The sequence below is a fragment of the Thermobia domestica genome, chromosome 9, assembly GCF_964235325.1.
Source record: "Thermobia domestica chromosome 9, izTheDome1.hap1.1, whole genome shotgun sequence".
Lineage (NCBI taxonomy): Eukaryota > Metazoa > Arthropoda > Insecta > Zygentoma > Lepismatidae > Thermobia > Thermobia domestica.
Window position 1 is genome coordinate 161,100,450 of NC_137462.1, and position 22,847 is coordinate 161,123,296.

Consider the following 22,847-nt stretch of genomic DNA (forward strand, 5'->3'; position numbering starts at 1 on the left):
TTAAGTAGACGAATGGACCAAAAGTTCGACGAATCTAATAAGCAATATGAAGAATTAAGTAGACGGATAGAACAGAAATCAGATGAAACGAAACAGACAATTGTCCAGGTGGTGAACGACATATCCTCACAGTTCGAGGAAAAGTTAAAAAGGATATCCGATGATTGTCAAGAAAAGCACAATCACCAAAATCAAGAAATCTGTGCTGTAAAAAAAGATTTAGAAGTAATAGAATCTTCCATTAAACAGCAAAAGATCCAGGTCAGCAACAATTCTAATAACATACGTGTAAATACACAGTTGTTAGTTACTATTCAGGAAGAGATTAGAACGTTACAGGCTAAAGACAACATTTACCGTAATAACCTGGGTAGTGATCGCTTTGAGTTTCCCCACTCACCAGAGATGAACTCGCCTTCGCCGGGGTCTGATGAAGATATTATACTAGAAGAAAGTTGTCCGAAGAGTACTGATGAGCGAAACATAGATGGTGTGACGACACAGCATATCACGGATAGGAACTATCACTCAACAAGAACAAGGAATGAGAAAAAGAAGGTAAAATTAAGTGTTAAGATGAGTGAAATTCGAGCTATGAGCAAATTCAGTGGTAAGTGTAATGAGAATGCTACTTCTTTCTTAGAGAAATTCCAAGACGAATGCAATATAATGTGTATCGATCGATCACAATATATGAAATTAATACCCCATGTATTACTCCCACCTTGTTCCTTATGGCTTAAAGCAATACGTGATCACATTAGTTCATATGAGGAATTCAAAGCGGCATTGATCGCAAATTATGAAAATGACTTTTTGCTGGCAAATAGAGATGCCACCCTTAGAAATCAACACTTCAATCCTCGATTGCACAAATCTATTGTAGAGTTTGTTGTAAATGTCTACAACGAATTAAAGGTCGTTAATCCTTTGCAATCGGAATCGAGAATAATAGCATCGATTCGAAATTTACTTCCATTTAAATTGCAACAGATCTTATTTTCCACACAGTGTATGAGTTTCAGCCATTTATTGATGCTTGTCCAATGCTACGAAACTCAATACCATGCCATGAATCCACAATCAGGAATAGGTAAAAATAAGAATAATTCAGATCATTTGGTGCCTGTTCGGAATTTAAATATTCGGAGTGTGAATAATACAGAATCTAACCTAAGCCGAGTATACTCTAGCAATCAAAATGAGCAAAATAGACAAGGTTATGTAGGGAATCCGCCTAACCTAACTAATCATGGTAATTATGATGTCAGACCACTCAACCGCAATAGACATAAAAATAATCGAAGTACTGAGCGAAACTCCAGAAATACATCGAACTACGTGAGTAGACGTAATTGGAGATCAAGAGATGGCACTCCATATCAAAATCGGAATCACGATGAGGGACATGTACAACACAATGTAGAACCTAATCATGAGAGCGCAATACAGTGTACTCTATTAGAACCGTATGCAAGTACGAACGTAACCTGATTACCGTTACTGAAATTAGGTTAAATTCATGTTAGTTATAGATTCTTGTAAATTTCATTTTTGAGTTTATGTGTAAATATCAATAATGAAAACAATCCTTATAACTTCGCTATAGAAGCAATATGAGGAATTATAGTTCGATTTATAATTGATTAAAAGCAAAGATTATTTGTATTTGATTGATTTGTGTTGAAAATTTAATTGTCAAAGATTATGTTAATAATAAGATCCATTCTATAAAATCAATTATTCAACGACTACCTTAAATAAGATTCTTCTTTATTATAACATCTTAGTGCTACTATGTATACTTTTAAATGCAACATCTGACTTATTTGTTATTTAATGCGCCCGCAAAGATTAATATTATTTGTAACCCACGTTTGTCCTTTACATTTTTTGATATCGCACACTTCGACGACGAATTAAATGAGCGACGATATTTTAATAAAGAAAATGTAATGATAATATAGTAGATAATAATGAAATAAATATAATTAATGTAATTAAAGATAATTATTGATGAAATGAAAGATTTGTTTAATGTATATGTGAAATATAATGAATAGATATACAAGGTGCGATTAAAATATGTTGGACATAAGCAATGTAAAGAACACTAATGTAAACGGACCAGTGGTTCTTGAAGATAAAAGCCAAGCCTACTCATGACTTTTATATTCAGTCCCTTTGTCGAGCGACATTTTATACAACAAAATACTTAGGCTTGTGTAATATTTACCTGTACCTTGGGCAGAAAGTACTCATACATATGCACTATACTTAGTAGAATGTTCATTTCATATTAACAAAAGAAGAATGTTTTTTAATATATGTAAGTGATTATTATGGGATAGTTGTTGATATGGACATGTTTTATGGTTACCTAGTCAGTGAGTAAAGGATATTATAAGTTATATCAAATAATAAACCAGTTTAACATCGGTTATAGACGTTGTCAGTTTTATTAAAAAGGTGAGATTAATGGTATTTAAATATCGAAGCTAATATTTTTAATGTCAAAGAAATTCTACCACTTCGAATTTTTACCTCAGCAAACGAACCAGGTTTACGACTATCTTTTTGATAAGTCGTTGTAATATATACAGAAGGAAAAGCTTGATGAGATGACGAAATGAATGTACTGCCACCGGATTCTATTTCTCGCCGGGCGCCGAAATCTCTAGCTACGGCTCTGAAAGTGACATTAGTCGTTTCTTATTACTAACAGAAATAAATGAATCTTTTAATTGAATCTACTACAAAGTTGTCGTTTATGTTTAATTAATATTTAAAAGTTCATCCCCGCACCCATCTGTCTTCATATTTGTTGTTCTGATACTACAGAATTCTGATACTTAAATATTATTTAGACGGAACTATACTAATTTCTAAGTAATTCCTGGAACCGATTAGAAGCATCCCTTAGTGTTCGAGTTTCGAAGATTAAGGTTAATTTCGGTCGTTTTTAGCACTTTATAATATTGGAAGGGCTCATTTTACACCCGATTTATTAGGCACAATGTGCTTTCGAGGTCTCCTACAAAATAGCTATTGCCATTGTCGCCACTTTCCAAGCACCTAATGTGTATGTATGCATAAGGTGTCCCAAAAGACACTGTATACTCATATCTCATTCAAAAGAGATTGTCACAAAACAGTGGCGTACGCAAGGAGGGTCTCGGGGTTTTAACCAATTCCCTTTGAGAAAAAATATGCTTAAATGAATATTTGCCATATTAAAATGTGCATACAAATACCTGAAATAGATTAACTTGAGAACTTGAACCTCTCCTCCTTGACGAACTTCTGCGTCATTGAATATGGAATTCAGCAAATGTCATCATATCGTGAGGAGTGCGGGTACTAGAAGATATGATGGAAATTATAACCATCGCCTTGCAAGCAGCTCTAGATACCGAAGACCTTATGTTCCTGGGGTCATTATTGGGGGTATTCAGGGCTGATATTCTGTATTGCAATGAAGATTGCATGTTTTAACTCATCAAATATCTGGATTTTTTTATAAATACGGTCCTTTAACGTAACCTTACAAACAAAAGTGGAGTGGAGTGGACTGTGTTAATAAATTCAGGGAAATTTTCCTAATGTAGGGAATTTAGTGACAAAATTTACGAAATAGGGAAAAAGAATCGACAGTCTTCAATTATTTTCAGTTCTCTACAAAGTCTTCCTCTTATGAGACGGCAAATGGCTCAATCTCTTCTCCATATATGTGTTCTCCGTTCACAGATCTGGAGAAAGTAGTATTGAGGGAAGTGAGATGAAAGAAATCTACCTTATCTAAATGAATTAAAAGACAAATTTAATAACATGGAATTAAGATGAAATATGACAGTCTTTGTCAGGACTTCACCGACGATTCCTAGTTCTTGAATACAGCAACAATGGCAAAAGTTTTATCAGAATCCTCATTTCAATGCCCTCAGTATTACTTCATTATTTTATTTCTTGAGCCATTGTATTTGACATATTTCTCTATCATTTAACAAGGCGCGTCTTTCTACAAGCATGCATGAATTATTTATATATAAAGGTAACCAAGAAAGTTCTGTCGCTTTTTCACCCACCATCTTCAAACATCGATATGTCACCGAAGACGTACCTGGAAGATCGAAAATAGTCCCCATCAGCATCGACGACCTTCTGCCAATGTTCTGGAAGACCATGGATTCCATCACGGTATAACTTGGTGAACCGTGAAGCGAAGAAAGTATCGAGTGCATTTTGCACCTTTATTAGGCATTTGATATGGCGTCCTCTAACGTGATTGTCTAAGGAATGGAACAAGTAATAGTGACTGTACAATGTCCGGGAAGTATGGAAGATGCAGTAATGTTTCCCATCCAAGGCGCAGAATGGTGTCCCGGGCTACCCTAGCCACGTGGGGCTTAGCGCTGTCCTGTAGCAGGACCCCTTTGCGATTCAGAAGTCCTGGCTCCGGAGTTTTGAGTTTTGCTTTAACATGGCTCAACTGCTGACAGCACGCAGTTGCATTGATATTCTGACCAACTGGTAGCAGTTCCCAATGCACGATGTCTCGAGCAGTCCACCAAACATACAGGAGAACTTTCTTCTGATGCAGTGCTGGTTTTAGTTTTTTTAAAACCAGCTCATGGAATGCTAACCAATGATGACGGCGCTGTGGAGCTTCGTACAGGAGCCACTTCTATCACATATCAACACCCTGTCCAGAAATGGCTCCTTCCTCAGACGAGACAGCAAAGAAACACAGGTGTCTGCTTGTGTTGCCTTTTGGCCCGGAGTCAAATCATGTCGGATCCATCGACCAGCTTGCAGTGCTTCCCAAGTTTATGGAGGTGCTACCGAATGGTTTCTCCACTCACACTGAATTACAGTCCGAGTTCCTCGCTTCCTGGAGATATTCATTTTGTACATGTGTTGGTCTTCCGGCACGTGGTGCGTCTTCGAGTGATTCGTCACCGTCCTTAAACTTGTTAAACCACCGCTGCACTGTCCGCGTAGTCACGACACCCAAACCAAATTCCTGACATATCTTCCGCCCCGCTGCAGCGGTGTTTGACCCCAGTTTCAACTCGTACAGCATACAAGCCCTATGACGCTCTATGGAGGTCCTATGTTCACTCTGTCCTTACGAAAGTTCACGATGTAACTGAACTGCTACAACCAGGTAGTATGTTGGATATACCCACGCCAACAACTGACTTTCGCCTTATCTCCATTCGCATTTAACTCACGGTATGAGGGCCAATGGAACACCAACCACCACAAAAAGCAACATTACTTTTTTGGTTACCTTTATATTACCATTTACAAAATAGAGAAAATTTAACTAAGAAAGGGAAATTTTTGTTGGTGGAAGGGAATTTGTACCAGGAAACCTACGAACACTGCCTGATGCAATTTCATAACTTTTAATGACAAAATGTGTTGTAAATCAGTGGATAATATATTTCTTCTTTGAAAATCTGAAGTTTTGTTTCATTCTGAAAGATGTGCACACAATTAAACAGAAGTTACATAGAAAAACTACGATATAATGTAGACAGAAGTTAGTGAATTTTAAAAATCCTAGAACTTGGAAAAATTCCCCGCACCAAGCTGGGTACATGAAACTATAGCTAGAATACATTTAATTAATTTCTGTTACTGTCATACTTTGTATAATTATGGTCACAATCTTAAGTTATGATTCTTAGAGTACGTATTTCAAAAGTACTGAAACCTATGGAAAATAATGTTAACTGTATGAGTACGTTGTTAAATTTCTTAAATACTCGAAGATTCTAAATGGCTATAGCAGCCACATGAACATTGCTGGCATCGTATTAATGCTCGTAAAGTGTGTTTAGGAATGGCAAACATTTCGATTTATATATGCAACATATTCAAGATGTTTATAGTACAAACCTTCTTCAAACTTAGACAAATTTGTTTGATATCCTTTCAAAATCTTGTATAGGCCTATACTGGAAATATTTGCTTTCCATTCTCCTTATTAATCCTTATTTTTTAAATATTATAACAAGTATTTTTTTCTGTTTAGTGACCGAAATGATTCTTCAAGAGTTCTACATTCTTTTGCTGGTGATTCTTCTCAGCATCCACAAAGGTTTGTGCCACTTACGAGGACCACACCACCCTCGCAGTGAACCTATTAAAACCCATCACCATTATCGGCCGCAGCGTCCTCAAGCGGGAGAATCAGAGCAGCATTCAAAACTTACGCAAGATACACGTTTACTTCATGATGCAGAGTAAGTATTGAAGTACATATACATATTAAAACGAAAATTGCAGCGAAAGTTGTAATCGTCTAATAAGGGAAAGTTGCATTACGGAAAAATTTAATCTCTTTTTTTGTAAATTTTTCAACAATGATCGAATCTTGGTCACTACTAACCATAGTAATTACGCAATTAGGCTATGTCTTGCAATTATTACTAAGAAGATGCTGGAAATATTGTTTTACAATGAAAAATTCAATGCTATTTGGATAATGCCGTATTTATCAGACCAAAAGTGTAGCAAGACCATGTAACAAGAAGTACAATGATGGCGGAGCAGCAATTTGGCTTAAAATAATAATAAAGTATGGATATCGTTGAAAAATTTCTTAGATTTATTTAAATACAAATATTTGAGTGATATTCGAACTAATTATTATTGATTATATGGCGTATATAATGCATATTTCTTTTAATTAAGTAATGGAAGATTTTTTGCATTCATTTTGTTTTTGTTATTTTTTCTTAAGCGTTTTCCCTCAATATTTTGTTGTAGAATGACCAAAATTTCTACTGTCATTGTATTTAAGATGTAATTTTTAAAAATCGAGCCGATTGTTATTGATCATGTCTCAAAGAATTGTTACTAGCCCACACATTTAGCTCAGTAGACGGAAAAAATTTCCGTTCCTTCTTGATTAAACCAATCCGAAATAATTTGAGCCACAACCCTAACAGCACAAGATATGCTAGGAATGTGCCATTTAGGTGTCCCAGCTACTTTTTAGTTACCTAACACTTGGCACATATATATGGTATTCGTGTGCTAAGTATGTACTTCAGCTACCTAAAGTTTTAGATACTTGTTACACCTAATTGATATTTGCGACTATAAACCACAAATGTAGCATTTATATACCAGGCTCAGTTTCACACTGTGACAGTCATTTGTTTTTATGTCGTCACTTGGGACACATATCTTTCATGTTCTAGGTACGTCCTTTAGGTGCATACTTTTTCAGATACTTATGGCCATAATTGATATCTGCAGCGACACACGAATGGCAGTCAACTGTTTGCATTAGCTCATGCGCAGTAACATGCAATGGTTTCTCGCGCTTTCTGATCCACTTCCTGAATGCAGTAGTTATGTAGGTATACGGTATTGTAATTTTTATATTTATTTTTTGAATATTGTTAGGTAATATAATTTTTCATGAGATGCGATGGCAAAATTTTATTTGGGGCCGTTGAAGACACTGTGAATGAACTTTGCGCCGTTGTTTCTCTCTTTTATTTTTGCAGTTTCAACTTACTCATAAACTACTCTTGCACTCAGGTACGCAATTTCTACACCCATCTCAAACATTCGAAATCCTTCCCTTACATAAGCAGTATCCTTAGTGAAATTGATAATTTTGAGTACGTTCTTATTCTTTATCCGTAACTACGTAAATAATTAACTGATCACGTATGTATGAAAGATTCATCTTAATTTTTATTCAACAGTTATGCCATCTCTTTCTTCTAAATTCATCTCCCAAATTTGATGCATTTGTTGCTTCTAGTATACAATCGCTTAGAAAAAAGTAGAAACAAATGCATCAAACTTGAGAGATGAATTTAGAAGAAAGAGATGACATAGCTGATGGATAAAAATTAAGATGAATCTTTCATACATACCTAGTTATGGATAAAGAATAAGAACATACTCAAAATTATCAATTTCACCAAGGGTACTTCTTATTTAAGGGGGTACATTTGACAAGTGCCTGATACATTTCTTTAAGGATTTGAGGTACATAAGGTACATGCCAGGCACATGAATAGCGCAAACAATGCTCTGTACGTGACTGGAATGTACTTAAAGTGCTGTGGACGACATTCGCTTCTACCAAGAACATACCTAGATCATACTAAGCACGTCCCCCAGTTATGTCAGGCATGTGCCTAGGGGCGGACATAGACTGTGACTATCATTTGCCATCCATGTAATTACACTCTCATAGGTACATAAGGCACATATGGGCATATTCCCATGTACCTGAGGGAACATAATAGGCATGCCTGTTATGTATTTATAATTGTGCTGTTAGGGAATGATAAAATTGTTCATTATAGTAGTGGTTGTGGAGTAGATAGTTTGGATGCTTGTGAAGACTAGGATTTTTCATGTTCTTGAAAAATGAGAAACGAGAAATCCATACAGTTAGCATTAATAAATTAAACATTTTTTAATTCCTTCTTGATCAAAATTATCCGAAGGAAGCTGGAGATCTTCGAGAAAATCCCTGCTACAAACCAACATATCCGATTACCGAAGAAGGATCCCTTCGCTCCATAAGTGAATACTCTATCACTGAGATTCCAGAGACACTTGGTTTTTTAACACGTTGGCTGCCAAGTGCATGGATTTCCATACACACGGCTTCTTCATGCAGCGCCTCGTGTATGGTTTTCCATACACACAAATATATTGCACTTTTTCACGTTCGCTCGATAGGTGTGTATGCTATTACATACATATGGCGTAGAAGTCAAAATTTAATAAACACGCCGCGTGTATGCAAAACCATACACAAAGAAAATTTTACATTTATGGGGTTAAAACAAAGGCGAAAAGAAAGTATTAGTGGCGGATTGTTGCCCGTGACGCACAGATGAGAAAGGTCAAAATATATAGTGGCGGTCAACGTGTAGCTGTAACGTCAATTAATTAGTCTAAAGGTGATATGTGATCCAGACAAAAATGTGTCTATACACAAAGTTAATATTAGAAATTGTTATATTTATAAAATGTTTTTGGTTTGACACGTTACGTTTCCCACTTTTACCTATCTTCGGTCAGACTTTTAATTTCCTCCTAGCTTCCTCCTTCCATTTTTTTCCCCCGTTCCTTCATGTCTAATAGCGAGATTCCTCTATCTCTCATAATGTATCCAGTCATTTTAGTTAGCTCTTCTGTTCAAAAGAGTGTTTCGATCTGGGACCGTACCTCGACGTTCGACATTATACTTTAGACGGAAAAGACATTGAACCGTGACCACAGAATCATTGTTTCTACAGAACTGCACGACCGCGCTCGTCCCCGAATACTAGCCGTTTCAAAAACATGGCGTTTCCTCTGCTCCATAATGTATTTCACATATCTTGTGAATCTTTGTCGATAATAATTTAAAGTAAGCGCTTTAAGGTTGGCTAACCTGAAACAGCTGTATTGCCGAGCGCCGTGGAATCAGAATTTTCGTTTGAACCGTTTTTATTTCCATATACTACAGCATAACTCTCTTATGTTATGGTTAAAAAATGTAGTTATAGACATATGAGATGTCTATAGCAACTGACATTTATAAATGACATCTCCCTCTCCGACCAATTGGTATGGCACTCACCACCACCTTTTCATGGAGTCAGTCCACCCTTGACTGTAGAGATATAACAAAATTAGTGGCAGTGGGCAACGCCGTAACTTAGATTGTTTCTGGGGAGGGGGGGGGGAAACATTAATACGCGTATTTGGGCCCTCTAGAAAAAGTTTTTTTCTAATTCTTGGGCTCCCTCTTTCCAATTTTTTTTACTCTTTATTGGCCCTCCGAGCTTGTGGGTCCTCCCACACGGCAAGGTCTGCGGGGCCGTTAGTTATGCCTCTGGGCCCGTTCCATACATGACAGATTAATTAAAGGGACAATATTGACAAATCTGAAAGCCATACGAATATTATTTATAGGGCCCCTGATAGTAGACATTTTTTTTTTTTTACTAAAATGGGCCCACGACTCATTTTTGTTTTATTTACCTTTTGTGTGCTGTTTTGTTTATCCAATGCGGTGAACCTATTTGATGCTTCATTTATAATTTCATGTTCGTATCGAATGGAATAAGAAAATTTTGTCTTAAAATGTGCCCCTCTCGAACGGCGGGGAGCTTCCTTGGAGGGGCAGTTGCCCCCTGCCCCCCACAAGTTACAGCCCTGGCAGTGGGCATTTTTGCCCGACCAGTTTCTAAATTGTTGCTTTTTCATTCTAGTTCACTTGTTATCAATGTTCGAAGTGGGGAAAAAAACAGAGGCGGTATATTTTATTACTATTTTGACTCGACATACCGTCTGTATAAATGTTGAAATACAGTGAGGGTATGTTGCCTAAAATATTGCATTTCTATTTACATAATGACTCAAAATCATGAAAGAATTTCTCCGTAGTTACGGGGACATGGAGATGCTTTGAACCCCGCTCCCAACTTTCTGAGAAAAATAAAATAATATATCCTCTTATGTTATATTATAGAGAGTTATACATGAAAAGATCAAAAACCGAGTTTTTAGACAGACAATTTTCCCCATGAGAACTCGCGGACCTTCCACTCGACTGAAGATTATTCCAGACCTGGAAGGTCCGCTCCCACAACAGATCTTCCCTAAATCCGCCCATGCTCAAAACGCGTCAGCTATGCATTAAGTCAAGAAGATACACACATACATAAGAAGGAAACAATTGAATATGGCATAACAAAACATAAAACTCTGAATATAAAAGAACAAACAAAACAACAGATTTAACATACAACACTTATCTAAGCAAAACAACAGACCTTTTTCATTGCTTAAACTATATTTTTCTCGTAAATACGACTCAATTATGTATTTCTTTATAATTGTAGATACAAAAGAAGTTCCGATGAACTCAACAATACTTTCCGATTTCAGTTTAAACGAGTCGCATCTTCAATACACTGTCTTTTATTTGAATTGGGCCTATGATGGCCCATGACTCATTCCTTTCTGTTATGTGGCCCTTATGTGCAACTAATACATACCAACACGAGTTCTTGCATAGGAACAAGGCGTGAACTTCTTTGTAGACACCACATTTTAAAAACAAAATAAGAGTATTAGGAAAAAGAAAATAAAAATGTTGCCAACGTAAAATCTTTGGCATCCAAAGCTATTCGTCAATCACAGTGTATAAAAATGGATTTATTAAAGGTATCGTATATTACGAGGTAGCATCTACTTTCCAGTGACGGTATGTCTTGATCACCGAAAAACCAAGAGGCGGGTGTGTCTTGAACACTGAAAAACCAGAGGCGAAATGGCATACCACCGCATACCATCTCTTCGACCACTGGTTGTTACTTTCTGTTCTTTGTGCATATTATAATTCTTCGCTCACTCTTTCAGAATCTGGAATATTTTGTTCCATTCTACACTAGTGATCCTGTGGATTGTAGCAGGAGCGAGAGTTTATAATTACATATCTTCATTGCCTTATCATTTTTCCATTTCACTATGTATCATAAAAATCGGATATCATTCTACAAAATTTTCTCGGAACATATTTTAAATCGCGAGGAATGCTTTTGTGTCTGAGTTGGCTTAAAATTAATTAGCATTCTCCTTTTTTCACTAATTTATTTGTTTATTTTAATTCCTACGAAACAATATGAACTGAAAAATCAAATTTATTGTAAAACTACGGTAAGTTCTATAATTTTACGTTTTTTCTTAGGATTGTTGAGATATATATCCATTTCTTTCATTACAGGCATATTAAAGAAGATTTAGGAGAAACTGTGTCTGCAGAAAGTACAAAGAACATGACTCCAGATGAACTGGAGTTTCATTACTTTAAGTAAGTTCTAATCATAGTTTCTTTTTTAAAATTGTTAATTTTGTATAGTTATGGTCGGTGATGAAATAATGATAATAAACTTCAGAATGAAGCTCCCACACCTAACAGTTTTTCATTTTCTAGTAGTGAAGACTTCAGAATAAGGTTAGGTTGATTGAAGTTTAACTTATCTTTTCAGCATCGACGGGATTTGCTACTTAAAATGGGTTCCGAACCACTACTTAGATTTGTATCTGAGGCTACTATCTAACTGAACATGGTTTCTTTGGGACCCCCTCAGCTTTACGTACTCCTTTCTCCACCTTTACGCCCTGGGTCAGTTTAATGGAGTCAAAGTGCGATTATAAGTAGCCTATAGCATTCTCAGGTTATAGTGAAGACACTGATGAAGGCTTCAATAAAATCTGCCCGATTCAGTGTTTTAGACATTGATGGTAAACATACAGATTCTATCAATTTAATGGAAACACTGAACAAAGTGCATCATATCAGATTAACATCGCTTGAATTTGAGTTTAGCGTCCCGTTCAGCAGCGAGGCTATATGAGACGTGGACCTATAGCTTAATATGGGATCCGAACCACATGAACTCCAGCCAGAAATCGATTTCGTCTCCGACGCCAAAAGCACGTACGCTATCGACATAGCCACAAGGGAGCTCCAGATTAATACGGCGTTCGACTACTTTTCACCCTCAGAACACTGTTGCTACGTGAAATGGAGTCACAGAGATCGTGAACCGTAGCAAATGGAATATTACACCATTCAGCTTGCAGTGCGTTACTCAGTTCCAAGAGAGAGGATGGAAGCAGAAATCTGCACCGGATTCACGTCTCCAAAACGGACTGCAGATATTTAATTATGTTCAGGTCCGAGGATTGTGCGAGATACGGTAGTTGTTCAACTTCACCCCGATTTCCTCTAGTCACGACGCAATAGCTCGAGCTGTGTGAATCCACATTATCATCCTGAAATATGGCGTCAGTGTCTGGAAATAATCTGGACCATAGGGTGCATATGGTCCCCCAAAATGGAGACATATCATGGACAACGATGGCGACAGGTAAGCGTCAGCACAGGGCCCACTGAAAACCAGGATATTGCGGCCCCCAGCATCACGGAGACGCTGCGAATCATACGCTTTCTTGGGCATCCGCCACACATTAACATGGCCCGTGGTTTGAAATAAGGTGAACGATGAACCATCGAACCATACCAGACGTTTCCGCTCATGAGCAGTCCATGTAGCGTGTTCGCGGTTATACTGGTATCGTGCTAAAGCATTATGGTTCCTTATCAACAATTTCCCCCATGGAACTCGACCCCTATAGCCATGTCATGTAACTCGCGACGGACTGTGATTGTCGAGTGCTACTTGAGTTCCTCCATAAGTTTGTATCGTAGTCGCACGACAGTTCTGAATGACAATCCGCTTTAATGCCAAGCGAGACCTGTCACTGAGAATTCCGACCACTGTTTCTTTTCACCGTTGTAGTTTTGCTGTGATGTTTGTAGATCGTTATCATAATGGATACTGTCCCTCGCGACACACACAACACACTTGGTACTTTCGTCACGTGGACACTTGTCCTCGTTGTGTGTTCAATTCACTGTACACTGCCGTACTACTGCTCCTCACACAGTATGAAATTTGGCCTAATACACCACAACAAACATCTCGGCGCTGTGGTCGCAGCCAGACCGTTGCCAATCTAGACATTTGGCGTACATTGAACTTTAGATATGTCCATTAAGTTGATAAGTTTCTGTACATACTATGTTTCTTGACAGATGTTTGTGGAAAATTGCCACGTCATTTCCTAGGGCCAACAGCCATTTACAAAGTCGTTCATTCAACACAGGAAAGAAGGTACTTTTCAAAACACAGAAAATTAATTTTTATAATACGAAACACACATGCATATACGATAATTGCTTATGTAAAATATACATTTAATTATTTCAGTTTCACACATGGAAAAATGTTAAACTTATTCTGAAAGTCGTGTAATTAATTTTCATTCGTTCCAATACAGGGTTTTCATAAAGTCTGGACGGATTTAATTTGCTTATAATTTTCATAAAAATGCTCATAATGAAATCAAATAAAGTGCAAACGGTAGCGGAAGGATTAATTTTTTAGTTGGCAACACTGTTAGATAAGCGGCAACTCTGAACACGTTGAGAGAGGGAGAGGGAGGGCAAGGCCAATTCTGGTGTGTCGAAAGTTCACCAGAGTTCAAAAAGCCGGCACCGACTGAGAGTGCAATCCGAAAGTGGCATGCTAAGTTCTTGGAGACAGGAAGCGTCCTGGACCGTCCTCGAAGCGGGAGGCCTCCAACATCGCCTGCAACAGTGAGCAGGGTAAGGGAAAGTATCATCAACAGCCCACAGAAGTCGATTCCTAGACGGTCCTACGCGAATGTGTGGACGTAAATGGCGCCCAGTTGGAGGTGTGGCGGTGAATGAACTGAGCTGGTGCAGATTACAGGTAAAAATCCAATCCTTCCGCTACCGTTTGCACTTTATTTGATTTCAATATGAGCATTTTTATGTAAATTATAAGCGAATTAAATCCGTCCATACTTTATGAAAACCCTGTATAATCACGTCTATATGACTTTGAGAAAAAATTAAAGCTTTTTTTTTTTTACACTTAACAAATGAACGTTCTTTTTCTCATTAAAAATGAAGGAAAAAGGCAGAGGGGAATTACGTATTGATATTTTATTAAAACATCTGTTCCTTTACTTATAGAAATTATTATAAGTTTCCACGAGAAAAAAAATGGAATTATTTTAGACTTATTAAATAATAATAAAAATAATGGCGAAAACAAAAAAGATTCTAATTTTTAATCTCCTGAGCATTTTAAAGTGAGGGAATGCAACAGTATCTCATTTCTGAGAAACGAATCTTGTGAAGTAGGCAATTCCAGGCAGGAAATGAGCAGAGAAAGCCACAAGAATGTTTCAAAAGCCTTCACTGGAAGTGGTTTTCAAGTAACTTCAACCAACAGGAGATGAAGCGCTTGCTATTGCAGGATATAAAGGCTGGCACACAGGAAATCTCTCGCCAACAGAAAAGCTCTTTTTCATATTTTTAAGAAAAACACTTTGTTCTAACTGGCCAATACCTCATCTATCTGTCTTAATTACAATCTTCCACCATGATGGCCTCTTTTTCTTTCTTCTTTTATTTACCACAGTGTTTTTTTTTTTCTTTTGCAATTTACACTTTTAGATCCACAATATGCACAATACGTTTGTGCTAAAAGATTTGCCATTCCTTTGATACTTTGTAGCAATTATTACATGTTTTTTCAAAATCTTTGGATAGTACACAGTGTTCTTGGAGGACACATATAGACGGATAAGAATACTTTTTTTTTTCGTTTGTTCACTTAATTTGCATTTCACGTGAAGCATGATACATTTATTTTTCTCTACAAAATAACTACAGATGATTAAACTTTTATGTGCGATGCTGTACTAGAAATAGTAACTGAAATAAATATTTCACGTGAAAATAAAAACTTTAAACCTTGTATTTTATTCTCTTTTTGGGGAGAGAACAGAGGAAAAAGTTAAATGAAACTTGCTACATGAGACGGATGACTATGAAAGTGAATGGTTATAAAATAATCGGTAGAATGAGAATATGGGAGGAAACAAGACAACCCCGAGAAAACCGTTGTCTACCACAAACTAGCGTGGCCAAATATTGAACCACGACCCCGTCGCACCTGATGCGAGCGCTTTACCACTAAGCCACTGTGTACCCCTGAAGGAGAAAGGATATTAATTTTAAAGGTTAAAATGTCATGCTCCAATTTTCACGAAACCGTTTCTAACTTCCTCGATATACTACTACGTACATCGTGGTATATGTTTTCAGTTGTAACAAACCAAAGAATAATTTTGATAATTATTATGAATGCCATCTTAGCCAATACCAATATTACATGTATCCATATCCATTTATATTAGATGTATTGGGCAAGTAAATGGTTAGCTGAATGAGGTTGACGTCATTAGCGAGGCTGTTTCTTGCTTTACTTAGCGAATCAGGAGATCCCGAATTCGAGTCCCACTGGAGTTTTTCTGAGGTTTTTAACAGCCTCATATCAGGCCCCGGGCTAGTATCTTTCATATATAAGCTCCGAACGAGTTACTGTTTCCTATTTAAAAAAATATATATATTACAGCTGTATCTGCACATATCCTAATAAATGATTAATTATGGAAGACCAATGTGATAACTGAAAGACATGAATTGATCTTGTAAACAAAAATATCCAGCTCTAGACCAATGATGGCCAAATGATAACTTGCGAATAAACATTTCAAAATGTATCATTTGTTCCTTTATTTAAAAATCTGTAACAGGAAAACTGCGGTTGGTCATCATAAAATACCCGAATCGAGACTTTTATTTTTTTTATTTATTTTTAACTAGCATATATAACCGCTTCGCTGGGTTGAAATGCAAATTTAAATGCACAACTCCGTATCTCATGTGTTTAGTACCCGTGAAATATGCTCTTTTCCGTTTTAATGGCATCGATTTAAACAGCATCGGAAAGATCATTGATCATTTCGGCGACCCCGAAAACCATGGATTCCACACTAACATTGGTAATTTTCGATCATTTTATTATCTTCCCCTTTCCCAAGTTGCGGGGTTGAATTTGGTTTTAAACGGGATCGGAAGTGTCACCAGTCGTCTCAGCGACCCCGGAAACTATGGATTGAACACTAATATGGGTTATTTTTGATATTTTATATATTTCCCTTTCCCCTTCTCCCAAGATGCGGGACTGGATTTGGATTTAAACAGCATCAGAAGTGTCACTGTTCATCTCGACGACACCCCAAGAACTATGGATTCAACACTAATATCAGTCATTTTCGACCATTTATATACCTATATATATCCCCTTCCCCATGTTGCGGGCCATGGCATCGGAAGTGTCGCCGTTCATCTCAGCGACCCCCAAAAAATGTGGATTCAGCACTAATATCGGTCATTTTCGATCATTTTTAAATATTTCTTCCTCCCCTCCTCTAAGTTGTATGGTTGAATTTGAATTTAAACGGGATCGAAAGTATCACTGTTTATCTAAGCGACCCAGGAAACTATAAATTCGACACTGATAGTGACCATTTTCGATCATTTTTATATCTCTCTTTCACTCCCTCCCCCAACTGGCGGGGCTGATTTTGGATTTAAACCGGATCGGAAATGTCACTGTTCATCTGAATGATCCCGAAAACTATGGATTAGACACTAATATTTGTCACTTTCGATCATTATTATACATAGCTTCCCTCCCCATCCTCCGTCCCTAACAGCACAAGATGTGCTAGGCATGTGCCATTTAGGTGTCCCAGATACTTTTTAGGTACCCGACACTTGGCACATATGATATTCATGTGTTAAGTATGTACTTCAGCTACCTACTCTTTAAGTACTTGTTACACCTAATTGATATTTGCAACTATGTACCACAAATATAGCATTTATATACCTGGCTCAGTTTCGCACTCTAACAATCATTTGTTTCTATGTCGTCACTTGAGACATATATCTGTCATGTTCTACGTACGTCCTTTAGTGCATATTGTTTCAGAAACCCTAACAGCAAAAGATGTGTTAGGCATTCGCCATTTAGGTGTTCTAAATTCATTTCCCACATTTGATGCATTTGTTGCTTCTTTTTCTAAGTGATTGTGTACTAGAAGCAACTTTATTAGATGGCAACTGTCGCCGATCATTTTAAAGTGAATATGGAAGAACCGTGAAATAAAGTAAATAGCCAGTTGTCAATTTGTTATAAAATTTGTTACATTATAATTGGGAGCAGATTTTATCTGATCCCCAACGGTTATAGTCGAATATGTGCGGTTAAAGGAGCACTCTGATTAGCCGAATTCAAAAGACCTCAAAAGACCTCAATAATTTATCCCTCTACAAGCGACGTTCTCTTTATTGCCTCTGTGGCCGGCTAGTAATTCAAAGGTTGGTGGTTCGGGCCCACCCTAGGGCAGCCCTACATTTTTTTACTTGTTTAAAGTGTTGTTTAGACTCATCTTAATGTAAACACATTACGCATATAGGCGATTTAACATATTTTGGGGGAGTAATTTTGTGGTTCATTGACGCTTATGGCATGCGGAGCATACCTAGAACATACAAGGCACGTTCCCCAGGTACGTGTCAAACATGTGCCTAGGGGCGGACATAGACTGTGACTATCATTTGCCATCCATGTGATTTCTTTCTCAAAAGTATATAAGGCACATACTGGACACATTCTCATGTACCTGAGGGAACATGATAGGCATATGCCTGCTATGCAATTGTGCTGTTAGGGTGCTACGGCACACAGTATCAGAATTGTCACTGTTAATCTCAGCTACTCATAAAACTGTGGATTCGACACTAATGTTAGTGATTTTCGATCATTTTTAAATGGTTATCCCCCTCCCCTACGTTCTACCCTCCCCAACTAAAGAGCTGAACTTGGATTCAAACAGCATCAGAAGTGTCACAGTTTCTCCCATCGACCTCGAAAACTATATATTCAACACTAATATCGGTCATTTTTTATCATTTTTAAATTTCTATCCCCCTCCCCTTCGTTGCATCGTCAAAGTGAATAGCCTAAAGTAATCCCTGCCCCTCAACTCATGTATGTTGAAAATTTGATTGAGATCGGTCGGGTGGTCAAGAGTGATGAAGTCACAAAGGCAGTCATTTTTATGTTTTTTTTTTTGCATATATCTCCCCCTCCCACTCCCCTAGGTTGGCTCGTCAAAGTGAAACAATAAAAAAACACTCAAGATCCGACCCTCATATATGTTAAAATTTGATCGAGATTGGTTGGGTGGTTCAAAAGTTATTAGGTGTAATTAGTTTTTATTTTTATTATTGCTCATACACCTGTTTCGTGCCTCACACTTTATAAATTTCTACCACTTCTTCATAAGTATCTGTCAGTTTCTTACCCTTGACACACAAGAAACGAATGACACTACGCACCTTCAGTTATGTGTAATATTCTAATTACTGTGCAACGTTTCAACTAGGTTAGTCAGTGGAAGAAACAATACGCTCTGGTAGATGTCAGACATTATGTAACTCGGTACCTACTACATACACAAATTATAGCTGCTTATATGCAAAACAGTGGATTGTACAGCTAAATTAATCTTACTCTTTGATTCTTCTTTATCAAAGAAGGCTCGGTTACCAAAATATCGATTTATTGAGGTTCCGTATTATTCGATCTTTGATAAGTCGAAAAACAATTTCTTATAATTTGCTGCCACGTAAGTGGTTGGGGATTATTCTAGGTGTGTTATTTTTTCACTCAATATAATACTATCACAAGTAAACGTGTATATATAATATACATATATTATCATGTTTCTTTCATTTTCAGATTGCATGATTACGATAATAACACAAAACTTGATGGGCTTGAAATCCTTCAAGCTATCAACCATATAGTGCATTGGAACGAGAAAGGGGATAAACAAGATGAAGCGGAAGAAATTTTATTACCAGGGAGTACAAATCAACAAGATAAAGATGATTTTAATTATTTTGTAGGTGGGTATAGACTATGGTTTTCATGTCTTTCTTACGTTTTGATTTTTATTATTATTATTAAATAAAAAGCAAAATTAGGTAATTTAAACTGTTTAAGCCATATTTCACATCCAGTCAATTGCCACGACTACAACCAAGGGTATGTGGAAAATATACAATACGTTGCAGTAAAATTTTTGCATGTATAGATTTGTTGAAAGTAATTTGGAATTGAAGAATAACATTGTGGTTATGACTATCTATTTCGCATACAACTACAAAAATTTCAATTAGATTATTTAAAAACAAATTCTGACTCACTTCCTTTGTGCAATGCAGTGTCGCTTTTAATGTTTTTGCTTTTCTTTTACTCTCTAGTATAAATACATTGTACTGTGAAATCAGGAGTTTATCACGGAAAAGTTTTAACAAAAGAAGAAATAAATCACATCTTTATGATGGCAAATATTATACGAAGTGTAGATAATAGGTTTATATGCACGAAGTTGTATAAATTTTACTTATCAAGCCACTATTCAATATTCTGAGTCCCTGATTCATAAACAGTACAACTGCTTACCTGATTATCGGCAAATACAATCCTGATATTTAGACACTATCGTTTTTTCATGACTTACAGACACAAATACGATTCATGTATATTAAACCTAAGTTGCTTCGTCGCATGCTTTCTTTAGAGCATTAAACTAGTTGGGTATCGAATTAATAAGCAGTCCTATCTCGATGTATGGAATGTTGATTTACTCGACACGCAAACACTAAGTAGTTCTCTACTGAAAGTAATCTTTCGGGAATATTGCTTCACTGCATTATCATAGTCCAGATGTATTCTATGGAGTTTATTTAGGTAGGTGACTGGCTCATGAAAGGTTTCTGACAGCTTGTTTTGCCAGTTTTAATCTTCCATGAGGAGAAAGCATGTTTTGCTCAGTAGCCCACTTCAGTGTGTTGGGAATTGGAACTGGCTAAACGTATCAGAGAATGTCTGTACTTGGCTCAAAGTGCCACAGAAGAATGCACATACTCTTATCAGAATAATTAGTAGGTGTGAATCTGTGCAAACAAGGTAAATCAGATATTATTCTTAGGCTTCTTTAAGTATGTACTCTGGAGAGAGGGAAAAACATGGCAGAGAGTGTGGAAAAATGGTGTTAGATGTTGAATCCGTCTCGTATTAGTGGTGGGGAAATGTGTGCTTTATCGACGTGAAATATTTGCAAATATAATAATTTAAGTGAATTAGTTTTTATTGAATAATGAAGAATTAGGGCATGTGATTTCTGTGTAGTGTTCAAAGTGAACACAGAAATTCACATTTAAAATTAGGTGACAGCACACCTTAGAAACAAAACAAAAAAACATCAATTTAGTAATATATTTCACGTAAGTTAGAGCAGCATAAAAGTGATACTGCTCGATTATCAGGATATTTGGTGCATAAATTGTCCCATTTTAATTTTTTTTTTTTTTTTAATTGTCAAGAAAGTGCAAGGTTCAGAATGTCGATTAATATGGAAATGCAACCACACATTCTCAAAATCACAGCGGACGGCATGATGGTTACCAGTAATCAAACTATAAATGAATTGGACAATGACAGTGAATCAATGGAACTCTTAGGAGAACATAAAGGTGATAGTCAGAGTAAGAATATTCGTGAAACTCAAGGGAAAATTAAAACTTTCACAAATAGCAATGTAGAAGACAATGCATTAGCTGGGAAATCAACCACGGTACACATTAACAATGAACCGTCAATAGTGAGTAAATATAATGGTAGTCACAAACCCCCTTATTTTGTATTCCTTAAAATCAAAGAGACAGGGCCCACTCACCCAATGGCGATTAGTCGTTGTTTGTGTCTTGCAGACATCTCTGGCATCATAAAATTAAAAAAAAAAAGGTCGATATCTTATGAAAATTTCATTCTTATCAGCCCACGAAGCAAACGCTTTTCTCGATCATGAAATATTAACTAAAAAACAATGGCAAGCGTACATTCCACCACGCTATATCTAGTGTAGGGGTAGTAAAGGGTATCAAAGTTGATATTCCATTACATGACTTATCAAGAGATATAGAATCGGACAAAGAAATTATATCTGTAAGACGAATCCACCGTACCATGCCAGATGATACAAAGTAACCTACCCAGACGATAGTTATAACTTTTGGATCGCAAATCTTAACAGTAGACATTGGCCTATATTACCAAAAATTACAAGTAGTCATACAAACTGGCAATTTGACAATGTACGAAATGCTGGAGGTATGGACATCTGGTCTCCCAGTGCAAGGACCAACATATAAAATGCCGTAGATGCAGTGAACTGCATTCTAGGGAAAACTGCTCTAACCCACCTAAATGCTTACATTGTAACCAACTACATGAGGCAAACGCACAAAATTGTGCGGAACGACTACGTCAAAAACAAATAATGAACCTTATGGCATCACAAAATATATCGTTTAATGAAGCCTCTCAACAAATACCTAAAACAACTACTCGACCAATGCAGTATAGTGCTGCTGTGACATCCAATATGAATTCATCTATTGCTAGTACATCATTTTCATTTTACAATTCACAGTTGAAATCTCCATCCCCATCGCAGAAAAACAATGAAGTAACTTTTACCTCCCCAGCATTAGAAGCAAATGCCTTAGACGGTCCTCCGGGAAAAAACTAAAAGAAGCTACACTAACCAAAAATTAAAACGACCTCAAATACAATCTTTAAAAATATCATTCAATAACTTATTTAAAAGTAATAAGGAATTGGTTAGGGGTCCTTCTTTCACAAATAACATAAACATTATTAGGGAAAACAAATCAATATGCATATCACCAAACTCACAACATGATAAAATCCAACCACCGTCTCATGCGTACAACAATCGGTTTTTTGACATTCATCCTCCAGTTTCCAATCAGGCAACAAAATCTAATTCTTTGCAAAAATCTCAAAGCACTTCAATACGAAAAAAACAAATAGCGGCTATACAACAAATAATTCAACTCTCACTTGGCATAGATTCCCCTAATGACACTGTTAACTCAATCATGCAACAAATAAACCAAATTTTTGATTAACCGATATGGCTATAAAAAATCCTAATACTCGGATTGGACAGTATATTATGACACCTTTGGAAGCGATCACTATCCCATAATAACCACTAACACAAATGATAAAACGTTTTCAACACTGTGACCAATAATAAAAGGAACTTTTGTACGGTCTATACACCTCCTATTTCTACTCAAATAGACTGGGGACAATATAAAAAACAAATAGATACTGTCATCACTGAGGGAAGCAATACGAAGATTGACCCTCTAATATCTCAGATTTTGTATGCTTCTAAAGTTTCAC

General features: G+C 36.7%; 1 protein-coding gene across 3 annotated transcripts in view; it reads left to right on the top strand.

The window, feature by feature from the left end:
- The window catches only part of LOC145695147 (multiple coagulation factor deficiency protein 2 homolog), a 398,608-nt gene that overhangs the window by 361,053 nt on the left and 14,708 nt on the right, over positions 1 to 22,847 (top strand). For all 3 annotated transcript variants that reach the window (XM_081772081.1, XM_081772083.1, XM_081772082.1), the window contains 3 exons: positions 6,044 to 6,254; positions 11,768 to 11,854; positions 19,302 to 19,471. In XM_081772081.1, coding sequence (XP_081628207.1) covers positions 6,044 to 6,254; positions 11,768 to 11,854; positions 19,302 to 19,471 — 468 coding nt within the window. The remainder of the gene's footprint in view (positions 1 to 6,043; positions 6,255 to 11,767; positions 11,855 to 19,301; positions 19,472 to 22,847) is intronic.